At 40.9% G+C, this 22181-nt stretch overlaps 2 protein-coding genes across 4 annotated transcripts in view; one reads left to right on the forward strand and one right to left on the reverse strand.

Annotated features, from left to right (window-relative positions):
• Positions 1 to 22181, reverse strand: part of Tk (Tachykinin) — a 225298-nt gene that overhangs the window by 163884 nt on the left and 39233 nt on the right. The window lies entirely within an intron of this gene.
• LOC109033220 (uncharacterized) lies at positions 1303 to 17986 on the forward strand. Of its 2 annotated transcripts, XM_072305298.1 has the most exons (8): positions 1303 to 1459; positions 6303 to 6612; positions 9500 to 9743; positions 11869 to 12123; positions 13557 to 13656; positions 15197 to 15298; positions 16601 to 16750; positions 17785 to 17986. In XM_072305298.1, exons 1-8 carry the CDS (start codon positions 1382 to 1384, stop codon positions 17833 to 17835), a joined length of 1290 nt encoding a protein of 429 aa, XP_072161399.1. In that variant the 5' UTR covers positions 1303 to 1381; the 3' UTR covers positions 17836 to 17986. The 2 variants fall into 2 exon arrangements, with proteins under 2 accessions (XP_072161399.1, XP_072161398.1); XM_072305297.1 differs by lacking the exon at positions 17785 to 17986 and having other exon boundaries at positions 16601 to 17531.

Below are 22181 nucleotides of genomic sequence, written 5' to 3' on the forward strand. Positions count from 1 at the left end.
TGAGAACCTCCATTTTGAGTAAACATCGTGTCGGTTACACCCCTCAACAAGTAGCTATTACTCTGGTTTGAACACCTCCCGGTGTCGGGATTGCGCTAATAACACACGATCAACAGTGGGGTGGCGTGAGTTGCGATAAGTCGATTGTCATGCCATTTAAACCCATGGAAAAGGATCGGTAAACAGGGTGTTCGCAGAGAGCACCTAAATAATCGATTCTTTACCATAGGTTTAAATGGCATAACAATCGATACATCGCAATTCACGCCACGCCACTGACGATCAAACCGTGCTTTGGACCAATCACAGAATATGCCCTTGATTCGTTGATAGCACCGTTTGATCGGGTGACAACGTTGCCGGATTATCGTAAAATATTTAGTTTTTCCGAGATGCGCTAGTCGTTATCGTCCACGGTCGATGACAGAGGTATCAGTGCACGAATGTGGGTTTTTTTTTTAGGGGGTACGATTTATCTTTCGTTTGGTTTTACATAAATTTGGGCTATGTTTTGCAATCAAATCGAAACGTGCAAAAACCGCCAATGTCCATATTTCCAGTTTTCAGTTTTTTTGAGTGGATAATACTTTTCGAAGTTGGATGGACAATTTTTGTTTAAATATAACTTTATATTACTATATTATAACATAATATGACATGTGATTAAACTTAAATTATTATTTTTTTATAACATAAGATGACATATGATTAAACTTAAATATATGGCATATAATTAAACTCACGTTTTTTACTACGCGTATCAAAAAATACAGACTTTCAACAAGACTAGGCACCTCTCAACTCGTCGCCTCTCTGACGTTAGGGCCCATCTCAATTGCCACATGAGCCCTGTATTGAATATGAATACATGCGTTCTGGGGCTCATGTAGAAATCGAGATACGCCCTTACGTCAGAGGGGCGACGAACTGCCAGCCGCCTCCCCCCTCCCCCTCCCATATTCAGTTCCTTAGTCAACACCTCTCTCACAGTAATTAAAGTGAGGTGTCATCATGAAATCTTAAAGGAGGTCAATATCTACGTACTCGTTTTGGTCAAGATATGTTCGTATGCTGCCGTGCTGAGGAAAAACGCCGTATGAACCTTCAGGCGTTGCCAAACTTCCTCTGGTAAATCATCAATTTCCAGGAAAATTTTTGAATATTTTTCTGCCGATTTCTCAGATAATTTTGTTTGTAATTTGATTTAAAGTGTCTGAAAATTTCAAAGAAAACTATTCATTATTTTCCTCCAAAATAAACAGTTTATCGTAGGAAATTTGGCAACTCTCGAATGCTCATACGGCGTTCTTCCTTAACGCGGCAGAATGGAGGTGTCAGCAATGCACCGAAAGCAGCCCTATTCACGTCCCCACCGTCAACGATGGAGCACGAACTCGACGAGCTGCCCGGCAGAATATACACCGAGAATCGGCCTCATGATTTTCCGAGGAATGTAAAGGTGAGAAACGTTTGCAAATTATTACAGACATTGGCGAATCCAGCAAACTGCAGCCTGATTGTTGAAATTTTGTGTTTATCGACCGGTCAAGACTAAATTAAGGAGAATGTAGCCGTGGGATTGGTCGGTTCACTGGAAAAAAAACACATTAGATCCAGAGTCCAGACTCTTGATAGTAAAAAAAAAAACAAAAAAAAATTCTTGACAAGAAAAAATACTCTTGATTCAATCAGTTTTTTGCTTGAATCAAAACGAAATCCGCTTAAAGTAAGAGGCTTGGTTCTTGATTTAAGCTAGATCCTGATTGAATCAAGAGTACTTTTTCTTGTCGATGTTTTTAAGAGTCTGGACTCTAGATCCAATGTGTTTTTTTTTTCATTGTTTTGTGAATCATCCTCTTTGTCGTGCCTGTAAAGGATTTAATCATCGAGAAGCTAAAGGCAACTCTCGAGTTGCCGACACTTAGTCGTCAAATTCCGGAGGAATCCGTCCTTTATCGGCACGGCGAGAGGATAATTCTGCCGTGCTAAGGAAGAACGCCGTATGTACCCTCAGTCGTTGCCAACTTTCCTCTCATAAAATGCGAATTTCCTGGTATATTTACGAATATTTTCCTCCCAATTTTTCATATAATTCAGTTCACAGCTCTACTTAAAGATTCTGAAAAGTTGAAGGAAAAATATTCATAAATTCCCCCCAAAAGAATAAACATTTTATCGAAGGAAATTTGGCAACTCTCGAATGTTCATACGGCGTTCTTCCTTAGCGCGTCAGAATTCACAAAACCGACCAATCACATGACTACATTTTTCTTAATCTTGTCTTAACCGGTCGACAAACAGAAAATTTCAACGATCAGGCTGCTGGAAACATCGTCTTTTCTCCGTTTAAACCTATGGAAATGTATCGATTCTTGGGAGGGCCTGCGGGTCGATTATTGAAATTGATGGACAAAGCTGTGGACAATGAAGACAAAAGAGATATGGAGTGAATTATTGGTGGAAGCGGGTGGTTGCAAAGGACAAAGGAGGTAGGTTTTAGACTAACTAACGGCAACCCGCGAGAGAACGATAATTAGTCCATCATTTTCTCCCTTAATCTATAGGACTCACCCATTTCGACCAATAGGATAGCTCCAAACTCCCTATGCCTTCTTTGTCCATAGCTTTGTCCATCAATCTCAATAATCAGCCCGCAGGTGCTCTGACAAGAATCGATTATTTAGCATAGGTTCAAAGAGAGGCAATCCGGTGTTGCCAAATTGCTGGATCCGGTGAATTTTCCCAATAGCCACAGCGCCGAGATCGAGATGAATGATGCCGTGGTAAGGAAAAACGCCGTATGAATATTCGAGAGTTGCCACATTTCCTTCAATAAAATGTTTATTTTTGAGGAAATTTGTAAATATTTTTCCCTAAAATTTTCAAGAACTTTGGGTGACATTGTGAACACAATTATCTGAAAAATTGGAAGGGAAAATGCTCATGAGTTTACCGGAAAAGTCATGTTTCAGCAAAGTAAATTTGGCAACGCCTGAAGGTTCATACGGCGTTTTTCCTTAGCACGGCTGAATGCGTGCATATTCGCTTACTGCAGAGAAGTTCTCGGTGACGTCAATTGTGCGATTTAAGGTGATTCGTCAAGCTGAGGTGACGTGGTCGAAGTAGCCCAGCATGCGATATATCGCATCGATAGGTCATAAATCTTGGCAGATTTTGAATCTTTAGCCAAAAAAAAGGTCGATAGCACTTGCGCATGAGGCTACCGAACCGGAGCGTCAATTCCATGGATGCGGTGGCGTTTGCGGATTCTCATATTTTGATGGTGGCGATTGCGGAAAGGTGGAACAGGGCCGGTGGAGTTTGCGGACCAGAGAATTTCGGCGGTGGCGATTGCGGACGAAGGGGTAGGCACTTAATTATGCTGCCCCCCGCCCCTGCGCTGTATATTAAAGAAAAAAATTACCGGAGAGGCTTCAAAATTATTTATCAAAATATAATTGAAAAGATGCGAATTAGCTGGGTTTTATGTAATATTTTGTCATTTGAAATGACAATAACAAACTCAACAACAACTTCGAAATCATAAGTTCAAAACCGCTGACGCCGCAAGTTTGAATAATCACATCAAACACAGTGCGGCCGGCGCGCACGGCGCACAGTAGCGCCTTACAAGACCGCAGGATACTTCATGCATTGCGCGTACGGCACGGTGTGCGCTGACGACATAGCATAGCGCCATACAAGTCCGCAGGATATTTCATACATTGCGCGTATACCACGGTGCGCGCTCAAGTCGTTGAAAAGTTGTATTTTCTTGGCTCTGGATTCCTTCCCGTGGATGAAAAAAAAATATTAGTATTAAATATTAGTATTATATTAGTATAAAAACATATGAGCAGTGAACATACGGTAACATTTTAAATAAGGCATATCAGAAATCAATAAACTAAAAAATCGTCAGTTTAAGTCCATTTTTAGGATTCAAAACATCTTGTAAATTCTAGTCCAAAATTACTGAAAGTAGAAAAATTACATATGGAAAATGGAAACACGTAGGTACATAGGTAAAAACTGCCGTGCTAAGGAAAAACGCCGTATGAGCATTCGAGAGTTGCCAAATTTCCTTCGATACAATGTTTATTTTTGAGAAAAGTTATGAATATTTTTCTACGAAATTTTCAGGTAATGTGTATTGAAGTGCGAACAAAATTCTAAGAAAAATTGGAAGAAAAATATTCATAAGTTCTTGATTTCTGATATGCGTGTTTTAAAAATTTACTGCATGTTCATATGTTTTTATACTAATACAATACTAATGTTTAATACTAATATTTTTTTTCATCCACGGAAAGGAACCCAGAGCCTCTCTGGTAACTTTTTTCTTTAATATACAGCGCAGGGGTGGGGGGGGGGGGCAGAATAATTAAGTGCCTACCCCTTCGTCCGCAATCGCCACCGCCGAAATTCTCTGGTCCGCAAACTCCACCGGCCCTGTTCCGCCTTTCCGCAATCGCCACCATCAAAATATGAGAATCCGCAAACGCCACCGGATTCTTAGAATCCGCAAACGCCACGTCCGCAAACGCCACCGCACAAATTCCATGAGGCAAAATTCACCGAAACTCTCTACACCTCTATGGTGTAACCGAACTTAATTATCTTTCAAGAAATTCCCACCTTGTTATACCTGAACCGGATAAACCTCTATATTTCAGGTAAAGGCTCTTAGATTTTTCCTGTGCACGATAAGTATCTTGATTTATATTGCGAGGAAAGATCTGTACTTTTAAAGGATGCCTGTCATTCTTAATAAGTTCAATTTTGTATAATACTGCAAAACACCTCTGCTCTGTTGTGAAATAGTTGCTTCAGGCCCCGCCGCACGGCGGGCGGGCGGCCAGCGCAAAACGCGCATTGGTGCCTACAAACCTAAGTGGATACTTCAAGCATTGTGCACTGCGTGAAGTATCCACTTAGGTTTGTGGGCGCCAGTGAGCCTTTCGCGCTGGCAGCACGCCGCTCCGCTCTGTTAGGCTTTATTATATATACTCGCATAGTCAGCGTTTTTTAACTCATGATTTTGAAATGTTTGCACTCTCTGCATTGATTATTCTCATTTAAGTCGATGGGGGAAAAATATGTATCAATTTATCAAAGGAGAATAATATAATGAGTTTTTTTTAAATATGAGTGGTTCCGTGTCAAATTTAATGATTTCCAAACCACTTTAATTTTTTCTTGTACATTTTGTGCTATTGTTGTGGTGCAGCGAGGTGTACGCGCAACCAAACGCTCAAAATTTGACGTATTTGACTCTAAAATATCGATGTACAGATGGGTTAAAACTAAAGATTGCGTGCTTCGTGGTTTTTTTTCCTCTTTTATTCATTTTTGCAGTTTTTGTTGGCACAACTGCGGCTCATTGAGATTAATGTCGCTTGGAAAAGGTTTTAAAAACATTTGCCACGTTTTAAAAATACAAATGTTTTCAAATAAAGTAATAATTTCGTAAAAAAAAGTAGAAAAAAAGTACCTATACATATAAGGTGTATTGTACATCGAATATTTTAAGGATAGAAATAAAACCAAATATTCACCAATGACAATTTAAAAAGATGATTCAAAAGGAGAAAGTAATAACAATTCAGTTAGAAAATGAGCTACCATAACAACACCTACTTCTCTCTCAATTTCTCATTTCCATATTTTTCCATATTGTCAATATAATTTTACATACCGACTAAAATATAGCGCTTGGACGAAGTCACTGTTACTTATTTTACGTGTGGGCGTAAACTACTGGACAGTAAAGGTGCGCGGACAAAAAATCGTTGACAAAATGTCCTGAAACCATTCTTGGTAAAGGGTTACTTTAAGTATTTCTCGTGATCTCGTGATACAAATCGTGTTCTACGTATATTTTTGCATAGGTACTCTCAAATACAAATACATTAAAGTAACCAGTGGCGTTGCGTGAATTGCGATATATCGATTGTTCTGCCATTTAAAGTCATGGTAAAGAATTGATTATTAAGGTGTTCGCAGCGGACACCCTGTTTATCGATTCTATTCCATAGGTTTAAATGGCATAACAACCGATATATCGCAAAGCACGCCACGCCACTGAAAGTAACGCGTAACCCCTGAGACCTCGGGGTACCCCCCCCCCCCCCCAAGTATATTAAAATCTCAAAACTAGCGATGACTCAACAATTTATATAAGAATGACTGAAATGCACGCTCTAAATAAAGTATAGGTATGAAAAAAAAATTAAACAAGTCTGATGAAAACGAATTTTTTTTTAGTTTGATTATCAATTTCCATCTTATTTTTTCTTTAGCGTCAAATACAAACCAACGGAATCGACCTATTCCTCTCCTTATTGAAATATCAAGGATGGATGATGGACCATGAATGGAATGGTTGGAAGAAACTGGGGACCCTCTGTTATGGGATTTGCAATTTCGCTCTATTGATAGCTGTAATGTCAGGTGGTATTTTGGGCTTATCCAAAGGCAGTGACGCTCAGTCTCAGGAGACGTTTTTAATCACGCTTACCACAGTTCTGAGCGATGTGAGGAGGCTACTCATCATGTTTGCTTTGATAATGGACGCAAACAAAATACGCCGAATGAACGAAACGTTGAAGGGTGAGATAGTTTTAAATTCAATTTTGATTACTACCTTGAAGAAAAATCAGATCCAGTGATAGAGGAGGGGTTGCGATCGGGCCGAAATCGCCCCCCCCCCCCCCCCACGGAATCGGGAAATGTTTGGATATTCGATAGTTGACGATGCATATTTTACAGAATTAGTTGGGTTTTGCCGATATTCTCAATTTCGGCTCCGAAACAAGGGCCAGGGGTCCTAAACATACCTCCGGAGCCCAAAATCACGGAAAATTCGTGCTTCATTGCCGTTCCACCCAGGCCCGCCCTAAGGGTGGGGATGCTGGGTCCCTGGTACCGGGGCCCATGACACACAACTTCGAATTCACATATAACCTTATTCTCGTAAGGAAAAGTGAAAAATTTATCCTGATAATGGAGATGTTGCATGGGTGAGGAATTTGCGATTTGACTGTCGATTCTTATGTAAAAGTTCGCGAGAAAAACGATGGTGCCACTGGTTTTCTCTGAAATTGTCTCCTAAGCTTAAAAACAGCTCTCAAGTTGAGGCCAAAATGGAGGGGATATCTCACGCTATCCTGAGAGTCCACCTCTACATCAAGACAAAATCTCCATGCAAAGATAGATAGTAAATACTTTGACAAAGTTGCCGTGATTTCACTTTTAGAGTCCCTGAATACGGTGGCAGCCCTGTAAATGTATTTGTTCCCTATCTTTGCATGGAGAGTTTGTCTTGATGTAGAGGTGGACTCTGAGGATAGCGTGGGGTATCCCCTCCATTTTGGCCTCAACTTGAGAGCTTTTTTTGAGCTTGGGAGTTAATTTCAGAAAAAACCAGTGGCACCATCGTGTTTCTCGCGAACTTTTACATAAGAATCAACAGTCGAATCGCAAATTCCTCACAGATGCAACATCTCCATTTCGCAGAAGGTCGATGAATCAATTTTCAAAAACACGCTGGAGCATTGTAGAATTATTCTCACTACTTTGAAGATTTCTATCTATTTTCAAGATATTTAATGTATATATTATTTTTTGAATGTGAATAAACTTCTCTCCTTAAAATTAACCCGCATTCATTTCCTTTATTTACTGTATCTTTATTCTAACATTATTGATTTCCATGATATTACCAATTATTTTCCCAGTGGTAAGGAAGCGGGAAGCGGGAAGGGGTGTGGGGGGTGCATTCATGGGGCCCGGGCCTTAGAAATGGTATCAGGACCCAAGATGGGATGTGGCAGGCCTAGGCCTTGTCTCCACGGGACGTTTTCACGGGATTTGTCCCAAGTTCGAATCGCAGGAATGAAACTTCTGGGATTTTTCCCAGTTACCGTCTCCACGGGACGGGGCTCATACAGTCCTGCGACTAGTTTTCGCGGGAAGATAAATTGGTTAAAGTCGAGTATTTAACCGGGATTTAAATGATAATTGCACTCAATTGACAATTAGACACATTATTTTAACTAAACAAACATTAACAATGTAGTAATGAATAAAATATCGCACAATTCGTTTTCACTTCTTCTTCTTCTTCTCTCAATGGGTCCTTCCTAGGGGTACAAGTACCATACTTGGTACTGGGAAAAATATTGATTAACTCAATATTTTTCCCAACTTCGTAAGTGGGATTTTTCCCTGGGACAAATCTCGCGAAACGGCTCGTGGAGACAAGGCCCTAGAGTCCACCTCAGATTTTGCTCTGGGCCCCAATGTGACATCAAAGGCATGGCGTGCTTTGCGATATATCGATTGTTATGCCATTTAAACCTATGGTCAATAATCGATTATTAAGGTGTTCGCTGCGAACACCCTGTTTATCGATCCTTTTCCATAGGTTTAAATGGCATAACAATCGATATATCGCAATTCACGCCACGCCACTGTGTGACATGTCAAGAGTTTCGGATGTGTTGTGAGGGACACCCAGAGACGTAACATACGATGACATGGTCACTTTTCACCTTCGGGCCCGAGTTCAAAATCGAATTATTCTAACTCTCAAGTGCGAAATAGCTAAGAATTCATGATTTTAGCAGCTCTACCTCACATTTCGACCTGAGCCCCAATGTGGCTTACGCTTCCGCGCGGAAATCGTAGGGAACCACCATTGATTTTATGAACGGAAGGAAAATGTAAATACAAACACGCCGGTTGATAAAACACAGTTTCTTCACGGGTGTTTTAGGGGGTTGGCGTCGGCCATGTTGAATATTGCGTAGCATCCTATTGTGCAAGAGTTGGATGGATCTACTCCTCCAACGAAATGTTCATCAGTGCCGGAGTATATTTTTTAAAGGGGGAAGCTGACAAAAACTCTCATCTCTTACGGAGATTGTGAAATTAGGAGTGTATTTCAGACTTTCTCGATGCGCTCATTGTGATTTTTGAGACATACTCTTCAAGAAATAACTGTTATTTTGTTCTAGCTAAAGTTTGCAACAGGCCCACTGAACATAATTGACCAAGTCAACTGAGAGCAATCCAGCAGTAGGATGACTTTGTTAAAAAAAAAAAAAAAAATAGTCTCTATAATCATTCGTATGGATGCTTCAATTGCTTCACAGACCATTCATAGCAAATCGACGGTGTAAGTCCGCATTTACATATCTCGTTTGCGGTGTCCGAAAATATCTGCCTCTATGTTATTTTTTTAAAGGGGAACAAATTGACATCATTCCTTGAAATTTATGCAGAATTTTCTTCGCACGGAGAAGAAAAATCATGGCAGTTTTAAAGAATTGCCTTTGAGTAGTAGTTCCGTTTGAATAATAAAGTATACCAGGAAGTCTACGACGTCGCAAACCGAGTTATGCGATTGCCGACTTACACCGTCGAAATGTTATCACTTATTGGTGGAGCCCTCTCATTTTATTCGTAGATCTATGATGAAATTTTGTCTTTTTAGAAACAATCGAGTTTGGCTTCTATTATTCGCCTGGAATTTCCGCACCGATTCACGAGAGAAGTAGGCGACAATCGTATTGCCTGTTGATAATCTATCATTTGTATTTTGGAGCGATAAGTACGTGGTGGATCCTCCTGATGCCTGCCTTGGATGTCTACAGAGCTCATCCTAACGTGGACTATGAAAAGATTGAACTACCATTCCCGCATTCATATTTTGGGATGGATAAAAAAACTCACTTCTGGTAAGAATAGGAACCTACTAGGAAAATAAGTTAAAATTACGAGCGGTCGAGGTCATTCTGTAGTAGTATATGAAATTATTGTGTGTCTGCACTCTCCAAAGCAGCGCTATCGGCTATGAGCGGAGCGGAGACAGAGAGAGACTCTTTATTGGTATCTTAGCAATGGTGGAAGAGGTTCATTCGTCAACCATTCAGTTTCATTGGCTGTATCTCTATTAGATCTCTATTATAAAGCTGATCGCGCACCAAAAATTTGAGTCCAGAAATTCCCTCCCGCGCGCCACCCCACCGCGCGGGCCCACCAACCGCTCACAGCGGCAGCCGACCCCCTGCCCCGCGCCGTAACGCCCGCTTCCCCGCCGCGCCGGCTGCTCTGTTGTGATAGCTAAGAGAGCCGTAAGTGCAAAATTTTTGAAATCGAGTTTTCTTCAAAATTCGTCTAAACTCTTTTAGATGAAATTACTGAGACTGCTAAAACAGCAGAATTCATCCTAATTTAATGAAAACGAGACGTATGAAAAAGCCGTAAGTGCACAAAAAATGACACAGTTTTCTTCAAGACAGCCGTAAGTGCATGATAACCAATGAAAACAGTGCTTTCAAGAGGAATGCCGCCCTCATCTGCGGATTTCTAACCTGAAAATGGGTTTGTTGCGTGTCCAACGCGCTACCACAAAAGCACACAGAAGATAGCACTTACGGCTGTCTTGCCTAACAATAACCTAGCATGAAAATGAAAAATACCCTTTTTACGTAATTGAAATAAAATCGGTCGATTTTTAATCATCCAAACGATTTCTAGGAATCTTTCGGACGATTAGTGGCAATTTGACGAAGGGCGGAGGCTCCTTTCAATAAAATTTTCCGGTCAGAAGCTTCAGAGCCCGTTTTCTCAAAACTTCAGTTTTGCACTTACGGCTCTCTTCGCTATCACGGCAGGGCTAGGCAGTGTCCCCGCCCTGCCACCCTCTGACCTCGGGCATCCGTATCTTGCCATGCTCAAAAGTTATATTACGGTCGATATAGACAGACCGTCTGTTCCGGGCTCAGAGGCCGAGAGTTCCGGATGCAGGACCCGTTCCTTCGGCCACCAGACCCGTAGCAGTCAAAATAGGCCCCCAGTACCCGGAGCTACCGGCCTCTGAGCCCGGAACCGACGGTATGTGTAGAGTACCTACGCATGGAGAGTACGGACATGTCGGTAATTTTGAGGTTAGATCATGAGCTCTTATCGCCCAAAAAAGAAACTAACCTATGAATTCAAATTATCCCGAGTGATTTATTGTTACACTTTTTTCGACCCGTCATTTGTGAGCACTTATTTGACTTAGTTTTTGTATTTTACTCATTTTTTGGGAAGGACGCTCATTTATGAACATTCTTGGCCATCAATTGGTTTGATATTAGAATCTAAGGATTTGCACTGACATTTTTGGAGGTTGGCTGCCATTCAAGGTCCTAAGAACTCCATATTTCGACATGCCCGCACTCTTCTGCTCACACGCAGTGGCGTGGCGTGAAGGATCGATTATCGATATATCGCCATTTGAAGCTATGGTAAAGAATCGATTACTAAGGTGTTCGCTGCGAACGCCATGATAATCGATCTTTTTCCATATGTTTAAATGGCATAACAATCGATACATCGCAATTCACGCCACGCCACTGCTCACACGCTGCATGTGGGAGCTGAATGTGGCTTGAATGAGGAAGTCATCATGTCTGAATTTTGCGCGTCACGCGCAAAATTCAGCAACGATTCTCAGCAACCATCGGACTAATGTTGAATTTTTCTGAACTATTCGAGTAGATTTGATACACATCTGGATGAAAATAACTCGAATTTGCTAAATTTCAGCCGTTGGGCGATGACTTGACTTCCACATTCAGCTGCTAAATTCAGCGTGTGATTGCGGCGTTCCTAAAAAGGTACTCGAGGTTTGTCTGTACAGCCAGTAACATTTTTTCAGTGCGAGCAACTTCGGTGCGCTCGGGGGAAGGAGATAGGGTCAAAAGATTGGGATTCGTTACGCAACACTTGACCGGCCACTTTGTTTTTATAAAGGTGGATTTGGTTCATCCAAGCACTTACCCTCGCACCTAACATACTGGTTTACTCTCTCAGTTTCGGACTTCTTACCAGTGTGTGCGCTCTTCTGAAGGGACAACTATCAATTTTGGTGGAGTCGATGCGATTGGCGACCGGGTCGTCCCGACACGTTCCTCGTCACGATTACCAACCGATGGTCAGCCTTTTCGGCCCATTGCTAATGTCGACGAGAGCATCGAAGACAGCAACAGCTCAAAACGAGCCCGATCAACGAACAGCGAACAGCATCGATTTTAGGAAATGCATTAGGCACCATCAGATGATCCTTCGGTAAGTCAGAGTCATCTACGCATAGCAATGTTCATGTACCTATTGTAAGAAAAAATGGTTTGCAAAGAATAATTAGGCTCAACTTATCAGTACAATTAACTGTAAGTGCGTAGAACAGCGGGCTCGTTATTGATTTTCATAGACGAAGAAGACGAGGGACAAATGGAGAGATCCTATTGGTGAAAGCGGGTGGTTGCGATGAACAATGGACATGAGTGTTTCCCCAGGGGTTCCCAGCCAAGGGTATCCTCGTGTTCAGTCCACTCAGTAGTTTCCACTTAAACACGTGAAATTTCAGACACCTGCAAATTCTCTCGGATTGAAAGAACCAAGTGGGAAAACTCAGTTATCCTTCAATTCAGTGGTTATGCAACCAAGCCTACTCAGGAGTTGAAATAGTTGTATCACGTCGTGAAGTATCTCAGCGTCCCATTTAGCGTTAAGAATATCGATAGCAGTGGCGAGGCGTGAATGATCGATTATCGACATTTCCCTATTGTAACTGCGATAAAGAATCGATTATTAAGGTGTTCGTTACGAACGCACAATTTATCGATCCTTTCCCATAGGTTTAAATGGCAGATCAATCGATATATCGCAAAGCACGCCAAGCCACTAATAATAGAGATGACATTATAAAAGAAAAAAAGACAGAAAAAACACAGGACGACGAATGGACATTGGTTACATGGTTTTAGCGCGAGTTGATATAATTCAGCAATAGCCTTGCAACTTGTTCTTTTTTTAAGGTGAATCCAGGCTTGGAACTTCGCGATTTGGCCACCACGTCGCGCTGCTCAGAATAGCCGTACATATTTGCCAAAATTATAAAAACCGTGATACTTATTCAAGTTTGGGGATCCAGGGGATATAGCAACATACTTGAGGATCACTCAGTAAAAAATCTCCTCAAAATTCCCAAAAATAAAGTCGTAACTACAGCGAAAAGTAATTCCCATTGCGGCAATGGGAGAGAGAGAGAGATAGAACATGAGGGATTCGGTTGCGCGCTCGGCCGTTGCCGCTGAGCTGTAAGTTTCAGCCGTAAGCCGTGCGTTTGTAATTCTAATTACCAATATTTTTGGCTCAAAAAATCGAGCAAAATATAATCTATATCTTGTGGATCTGCTTTTTGTAATATGAACAATATTATTTCAGTAATCGTCGAAGGAAAGTGAAATTCTCAGAGGTGACTGGTGGCGCTATCTCTAATCTTGAATTATCCCTAATCGAACCTTGGATTCACCTTAAGAAATCCATACATCCCGAATCACATTTTTTTAGAGGAATATACAGCCCATATTTGGCATACTCTTTTAATTATTCAAATTTGTCAGCTTGGTTGTTCAAAACTCCAATTGTGGAATCTTACGTCAGGACTGCATACGTTTTGATTGAAACATGACCATTTAATCCACTCCTTACTGTTACAGTGCTCTGAAGGAACTTAAGGTACTAATGAGGCCTCAAATTTTTATAAATATTCATTTTTCCTGCGCCTTTTTCATCCTTGTCGGCGCAGCTGAAACCTGGGTAAAAATCTTTTCTACTCTAATCAGTTACAACTGGACGTATATTTGCACATAAATTTCGTCTACATTGAGACCTTTCGAAAAAAAATTCATCTGCTCACTTCCATTGATCACATTATACGGAGTACGGAGTATTTTTTGCCCATAGTGAGAGTTGCATTTCGCGGAGAATGGAGATGTTGCATGTGTGAGGAATTTGCGATTTCACCATTGATTCATACGTAAAAGTTCGCGAGAAACACGATGGTGCCACTGGTTTTCTCTGAAATTATCTCCCAAGCTCAAAAAAAGCTCTCAAGTTGAGGCCAAAATGGAAGGGATACCCCACGCTATCCTGAGAGTCCACCTCTACATTAAGACAAACTCTCCATGCAAAGATAGGGAGCAAATACATTAGCAGTGATGCCGTGTTTTCAGTTTTGGAGTCCCCAAATAAAGTGGCAACCCTGCTAATGTATTTGCTCCCTATCTTTGCATGGAGAGTTTGTTTTAATGTAGAGGTGGACTCTGAGGGTAGGGTGGGATATCCCTCCATTTTGGCCTTACTTTGTGAGAGCTTTTTTTGAGCTCGGGAGATGATTTCAGAGAAAACCAGTAGCACTATCGTGTTTCTCGCGAACTTTTACATAAGAATCAATGGTCAAATCGCAAATTCCTCACATATGCAACATCTCCATTATTAGTTAAGCCACTGAATGGAGCACGAAATAAACAGAATGTTCATTTGTTTTTCATGCCGAAATAGGTGCTAAACAGACTCATTGGCATACAGTAAATAATTCCACCGCTAACTTGTTGTTACATGAACATCTGTTGTCAACTTTACGATGAAAAACTTCCAATTCACACCTTCAGTGCGGCGAAAAAATGGAATCCTCTGTATTCTTTTTTAATATTTTCCTAACGAGATGTTCCAGTCTTCAATTGAGGGGCCTTGGAGGACAAGGAGCATATAAGTGCGGTTTTTACAAAATGCGAATTTTTATCGAAAAATGGACAATAGCCCCTGCGCATAAGCCTGAAGAATCATTCTAAACCCAAAAATCGGCAAAATCCAAAGAAATGAAAGCAGAACAGTGTTAGGAAAAAATCTTCGCATTCGATACAGAAATCGATAGCTGAATCGAATGCGATATTTTTTCCCTGACACTAATCTACTTTCATTTCTTTGAATTTTGCCAATTTATGGGTTTAGAATGCTTCTTTATGCTCATGCGAAGGGGCTTTCGTCCTTTGTTTTGCTAAAAATTCAAAATCTGCCGAGGTTTTTGACCTAAGAGATGCGATATATCGCATGCCACTTCGACCACGTCTTTTGAGCTTGACGAAAAACCTTAAGGAAAATTCTCCTGTTGAATTGGGCCGCGTCAAGATTTCTCGCTGAATCAATCGGCATTCGCTGTGAGGCGACAAGACGACTCTTCGAAGCATGAATACTATTTTAAACACGATTTCCTGTTATTTCAACGAGATATTCCTATAACGGCATACTCGACAGGATTTTCTGTTAGTACAACGAACAACTTTTCTGGATTCTTCAGACAGATGCAGTCTACGGTCGTTTGGTATATGGGAGTCTAACTCTCCACTGGATAACGCAAATATGTTATTGGACGTGGCACCTGTCAAGTCTAAAAGCAGCGGTTAGTATGAAGAGTTTATCATGTTCAAATGAAGAACGATTTGTGAAAATTTGGCATCATTCAGTTTCATCTATTTAAATGTATGCAAACTAATCGATATGCGTTGAGGAGGGCTGCCTAAAGTTGAATCGACTGTTAATAATATATTTAAATGGCGGAAATGTAGTGTCGCCCATTTGTGAGCATCGATTTCAGTTGAAAACTACCCGAAGCCTTGATTATAAATACGCAGATCTATATTTCCTTGATCAAAGGTATGGCTCGATTTTTTTTGGTCTTGGGAATTGCTAATTATAGATCCTTGAGGTTGGAGCAAACTATCTGCAACATTGCAACAGCGCTTGGAAAGCCACTTACAATCTAATTGCTTTGTCGCGAACATCGCCAATGAAAACTCCTTCAATTCATCGGTTATGCAATTTGATCTCCGATGAGTCAAAATAGTTACTCAGTGTTGGAGTCAACTTTCGACAACTGTGGAAATGTGGGCTGCGCGGCGTTTGCAGTAAGATAGTTAAGTTGATAATTGCTGATAAAAACTCCTTCAATTCATCGGCTATGCAATTTGATCTCCGAAGAGTTAAAATAGTTGCTCGGTGTCGAGGATATCTTCCAATGATGGTGCAAGTAAATATTATTTGATCTCAAAGCACTCCATCAAAGAGCCAGTGGCTCTTATCGTCTGCTTTGCATATATCTGTTATCAATCAATTCTTATTCTTTTAAATCATGTCTCCGTGGTTGAAGCGGTAATCTCATGTATTTTTGACACTAAAGTCTAAAGGTGTTACTGGATTCAATGAGTCACTTGCGCTGGTCACAGAATCGTGTTTTGAGGCTTGATCCTTGTGAGCCAGCGAAAAATAAGAAGATCTGCTCAAACAGCAACTCTCTACGTTTAATAATGACCGCGCTACTGCACTTTGAAAAATTTGTTTCATGACGACATCCACCGCGGTGGGACACCCTTGGTTTCTTCCACATTGCTTTCATCCGAATTCCAAGTTGAGTAACCAGTGAAAATATGTGTCCTCCTGACAAATGAAAGCAAGGTGGAAAAAATCAAGGGTGTCACTATCGCGGTGGATGACGTCATTAAACGAACTTTTCAAATCGCAATATCTTGGTTAATATTGAAGAAGACTTTTATTTTTACTTGGTCCACAAGGATCAAACATCAAAATACGATTATATGACCAGTGCAACTGACCCATAGAAGATCTTATTCAATATTGCTGCCAAATTCTGTATTATTGTAACGATGATTAATTTTATTCTTCTTGATTTGTTTGATGAACTTAGTGTCGGGAGGTGGGCTGCGCCGCATTTTCAATCGGGACTCACGCATCTATATCGAGCAAAGACCTCGCTTTCATAATCAAACGTTCACAATATGATGAAAAATTCCCCAGCTTTTTGACAGCCTCTTTTGACTTTCCTGTTCTTTTTCGGGTTGGTCTGATTTTTATGTCTTCTTCTTTTCGGTTTTTTTTTAAGTGTCTTGCCTTCAAATCAAACAATGCGTGGAACCGCAAAAGGATGGATGAAAACACGAGAATCATCTCATCAACTCTAATTCAGATAGACAGACAACAATGACTAAAGTTGAGGTGCTGGGTGCAGAAAGGGCATTTCTTGGTTGCGGTTTCCGAGAATCTTCACCAACGATTCATCCATTATAATTGAAACAAATGTGTGAAATTCACTGAATCTTCTTTACGATTTTACAATGCTGAAACAAATTCACCCAATAGTTTCCTCTGTGAAATGTAAATTAGAGGTGGAGATTTCCAAACGCCGCAACCAAGGAATGTCCTTTTCGCGCCCAACGCCACTTTTATATGTATACGTCAGATGTCAAACAAACTTGTATGCTCAGAAAAATTCCGGATCTAAAAAATCTAACCCTCCTAGCTCCTTTGATTCATTTTACTTGCTTTAGACTGTTGCCAAACAATTAGCACATACTGAGAAAATCATTTCAGAGGCAAAAAAAAAATCAAGAAACGACACAACTTTGGCACAAATATCATGTCTGTCGTGATTTTCTCATATTAGTTTTTTTCCTTAGTCATCCGTCATTTTTACTCATCAAAAATTATAAGATACTGGATGCATCTTTATCCGTACACGTGTATACACGCATGTACCCAGCCACACACGCATGTCGACGGTGAAACTACCAAACCACGTATCTCGGTTTGCGACGTCGCAGACTTCCTGTCATGCTTTATTTTTTAAATGAAAAACTACTGAACGTCCAGTCTTGAAAATTTCTGCGATTTTTCCTCCTCGTGCGGAGAAAATTCTGTGAAAATTTCAAGGAATGATATTGATTTGGTCTGCCTCAAAAAAATAAAATGTGAGCGTAGATTTTTAAACACCGCAAACGAGATACGTGGTTTGGTAGTTTCACCGTCGATGTGTGTACACGCCTGTATTCTGTGTTCTACCTGTCTCGAATTAATTTGTCTTATGTTCTACAGATGTTGATCATCGCATGGGATATACTTTCAGTAGCCAGGAGAAAGTTATAGGAGTGAGAATCGACCCTTTCATTCCGAGCGTGATTTTTCCTTGGCACTCCGGCTGATCCACGTCAAAAACCCATCTCTGTTGCCTTAAGAATGGGACTGCTTTTTCAGTGCATGAATGAAGGAGTCACCAAGAAGAGAACTTATATCACCATAGCAAATGCAAAATAAAAAAAAATTCGTTAAGAATAAATTTCCGTAATATTCCGTTGCGCAAACCGCGTTTCACGTAAAGTTTTGAAGCAGAAATGTGTACCTAAATTATTGATGATCCATGGTAAAAAAGGCGGCCTTTCAACCATCGAATAACAACGTGTTACTAAATCGGCTTATCATCTCCAGAAACCAAACTTTCACACCAAAAGGAAGCTGTTAATGGGCTCCGTCTGTGCTGCCGTGCTATAGGGAAAAACGCCGCACGATGGGTCGAGTAAATTGGGGAGGCCGGACAAAATTCGGAAACTTTAAAAGCTCATAACTCCGCTCATACAAATTTTTGAGGTTCTAAATATGGCTCCATTGGTTTCCTATAGTTAAATTTTCTTCAAGTTTCACCCCTTAAAATTTAAAATGTGATGAATTAAACATCAAAATCTGCAGTTTTATTTAAAAATGTCATGTCCACTGTCCAGCCTATCAAGTTGACTCGATCTACTGTGCGCCGTGAGAGCCCTCAGACGTTGCCAAATTCACTTTGATAAACTACGGATTTTCCGGGAAACTTGCGAATATTTTCCCTCCAATGGACCACTAGTCAAGGTACGAACTTAAGCATTCTGATGCACGTTTCTCAACCAAAATTTCACTTAGAACACGATTCTTGCATTGAAAATTACTGAAATCAACTCCTAACTGAGATATTAACTTTTTATTTTACATTGCCACGGGCAAATGTATATGTATGTATGCATACTCTAGCCCCCGGAAAATATGAGATATCTCACAGGCTCGTGGAATTTCATGAAGTATTTCACGGAAATTTCCAATCTTTCTTATTTTTAATTTAACGCGAGCAATCCTGCCGTACGGCCGGCGTCACGGTCGGGGAGAAATAGATGCATACAAGGTTGAGTGCGCCGCGAAATGAAGGCGCAAGGTCGGACTCGAGTGTCTGGAAACGCAAGCTGATTAATAATGTTATTCGAGAACTATGACTCGAGACTTTACTCCGGGAGTTAAACGCGGAGAAGAAAAAAGGAAAGCGGAGGAGGAGCCGCGTAAAAGCGCGGGGAAATTTATGTTGCCACCGATTAACCTTCGCCCTTAAAAGGTTTTGTCTCGCTTCTTGCAGCGTCCCGAGGCCGAGCCAGGGGAATCCAACTCCAGCTCGGATGACAACTTTATCGCCCCCCTCCACTCGAGAAAAACTTTATTCCTACCAGAATTTTTCTAGGCTGGAGTCGAGCGGCTCTCCTGTCTTAGTGATCAAAAACAAATGCAGGATTAGATTAAATAAGTCATGCTAACTTCTACTCTGCCGTGGTGAGGAAAAACGCCGTATGAGCCTGCAGGCGTTGCCATATTTTCTTTCATAAAACACGAATTTACTCAGAATTTACTCGAAAAAACTTTATTTGCACCATAATTTTCCTAGGATGAAGTCGAGCGGCTCTGCGGGCCGATTATTGAAATTGATAGACAAAGCTATAGACAAAGAAGACAAAGGACATATGGAGGGATCCTATTGGTGGAAGCATGTAGTTGCAATGGACAAAGGAGGTACGTAATAGACTAAGTAACGGCAACCCACGAGGGACCCGATAGTTAGTCCATCATTTTCTCCCTTAGCCTAAAAGAACCACCCATTCCAACCAATCTGTTAGCTCCATACTCCCTATGTTTTCTTTGTCTATCGCCTTGTCTATTTTCAATAGTCGGCCCGCAGGCACGACAAAGAGGATGATTCACAAAACCGACCGATCACACGGCTACATTCTCCTTAGGTTTGTCTTAAACACAAAACAACAATTAGGCTGCAGAACGCCAAAATCCGTACTTGGTCTTGTGGTCCATTACTTCCTCGTATTTTTCACGCACCTTGAATACTCGCAATTCCTGTTCCCCTTCCTTCGATAAATTATCGATACTTTGGTAAGCTCAATCGCACGGGTTCACCGCAGCGCAAAATCACCCCCCCCCCCCCGCCACTCTCCTGCGGTGAACTTCGTTATTTCTTGGCGTTAATTAAAAAAATGAAAACAGGAAAAATGAAAGTTCACCATCTCGGGCTTCCGGTGCAGCGCTTAAGGTGAGCCCGAAGGACGCGTGGGGTGGAAAGGGTGAAAAAGGAGCGGGAAGGGGGGAAGGAATTCATCCGCACATCGCATCTGTTAGCATCTCTGAGGATCCCAATTTTGCTCGGGGTTGTAAATTACCATTTTCATTGGAATAATAATCTTTCGGAGTCGAGGGCGCCCTGACGGTTGCATTCCCGAGTTTTCGCTGGCCGATGCAATACTGCCGTGCCAAGGGAAAACGCCGTATGAACCTTCGGGCGTTGCCAAATTTCTTTTGGTAAATCATGAATTTTCGAGAATATTTGTAAACATTTTTCTTCCAATTTTTTAGAAAATTTTGTTCGCGATTTTATCTACAGATCTCGAAAATTTCTCGGGAAAATATTCGCAACTTTTCTCGAAAATAAACATCTTATCGAAGGAAATTTGGCAACTCTCGAATGTTCATACGGCGTTTGGCCTTAGCACGGCAGAATAGGCGCTTGAGTCCCTTCATACCCAGAGTTACCACATCTCAATTCTAGTCGAGCTGGAAGTGGCCTAAAAAAGAATCCAATTCAGATTGATGGAGACACAAAAGAGTGCACCAAGATGGCGGTGGCTCAAATGTAAACAAAATTCATTATGTTACATTATGTTCATTATGTCAAAAAAAACATTATGTTCTGAAATCTTGCATAGGAAACTTAAAAGGCATGTTGGTGTACATTTATTTGTTTTGCCCGAGGTAGACTTTGGTAAAAGTAGCGGACGTATCTTTATTGAACCGCTCGGCACTCAAAGAATAGTAATCCCTCTAGAACATGCAATTTCTGAAAAATTGGCGGTTAAGCCCATCTTCAAATAACCCGTTTAATTATTGTGGTCTGAACGACACACAGTGGATTGAATCAACTAGAGAGATCACCCATAAAGTTTTTGATTAAACTGCAAATTTTTAATGTTTATTTCGACACATTCCAAACAAATATCGACGGTGTAAGTCGGCAATCACATAACTCGGTTTGCGACGTCGCAGACTTCCTGCCATACTTTATTTTTCACACCGATAACGGCAACGGAAATTCTTCAAAACTGCCTTGATTTTCCTTCTCCACGCGAAGAAAATTCTGCAAAAACTTCAAGGAATGATATCAATTTGTTCTCCCTTAAAAAAATAACATTGCGGCGGAGATTTTCGGACACCGCAAACGAGTTGTGTGATTGCCGACTTACACCGTCGATATATTGCATTTTGCAAAAAGGAACCTAAAGCATTCCAATGTTGCTAAGATTGTGCAACATACATTCTTTGCAACAGAGTTACTGAAATGATGAAAAAATGATGATTTCCAAGCGTAATATCCTAATAATAATAATATAAATCCTAAATAAAATCCTAGCGACATTGGAATGCTCCTGCGGGTCGATTGTTGAATCGTTATCGAATGACCTTGATCGATATATAGCATTGTGAAGATAGGGAGTTATCGATCAAAATCATTCGATAACGATTCAACAATCGACCTGCTGGTTCCTTTTTGCAAAATGCAATCCAAATGTTGAGGGGTGTTTCTGGAAGAACATCTCACGAGGAAACCAATCACATCACTTTTAGAACCTCAAAATTTCGTATATACGGAGTTATAAGTTTTTAAAGTTTCCAAATTTAGTCCGACCTCTCCTACAGACTCGATCCACTGTGCGACGGAGGAAAATTTCTCTCTCTAGATCCAAACCCGTTGAACCTTTGAAGATATTTAGGCATTTTTGGATTGATCGGCATTATTGTTGGTATCCCAGTTTGTTCTATCATTTTGTTTGAATGTCACTAATCGAGATCGGGTGAGTTCCTCGTTAACGGGGATAAACATTACTGGAAGTGGCCCTTGGGATCTTTTGATGTGTGCATTAACGCGACATCCAGGAAATGAATAAATAAATAGATGCATGAATGAACGGTCAAGTAATTATGAGGCGTGAGTTCGTGAATGAGTAAAACGCCGAGCAAACAAACCGTCCAGTCATTAGCAATATAAGCAGTAAGCTGGGTCATCGTTTAAAATATGCCCAGATTATGAATACCAACGCGTCGTCACGTATAACGTTAATCGAGGAACGTTATTTTGACGG

The sequence above is a fragment of the Bemisia tabaci genome, chromosome 10 (genome assembly GCF_918797505.1).
Source record: "Bemisia tabaci chromosome 10, PGI_BMITA_v3".
Classification (NCBI taxonomy): Eukaryota; Metazoa; Arthropoda; class Insecta; order Hemiptera; family Aleyrodidae; genus Bemisia; species Bemisia tabaci.

Coding starts and splice junctions, on each gene's coding strand:
- LOC109033220 (XM_072305297.1), top strand. CDS start 1,382: ATGGAGCACGAACTCGACGAGCTGCCCGGCAGAATATACACCGAGAAT. Junction 1,460..6,302: donor ATTTTCCGAGGAATGTAAAG/GTGAGAAACGTT, acceptor TTTTTTCTTTAG/CGTCAAATACAAACCAACGG. Junction 13,657..15,196: donor TCGGCGCAGCTGAAACCTGG/GTAAAAATCTTT, acceptor TGGATTCTTCAG/ACAGATGCAGTCTACGGTCG.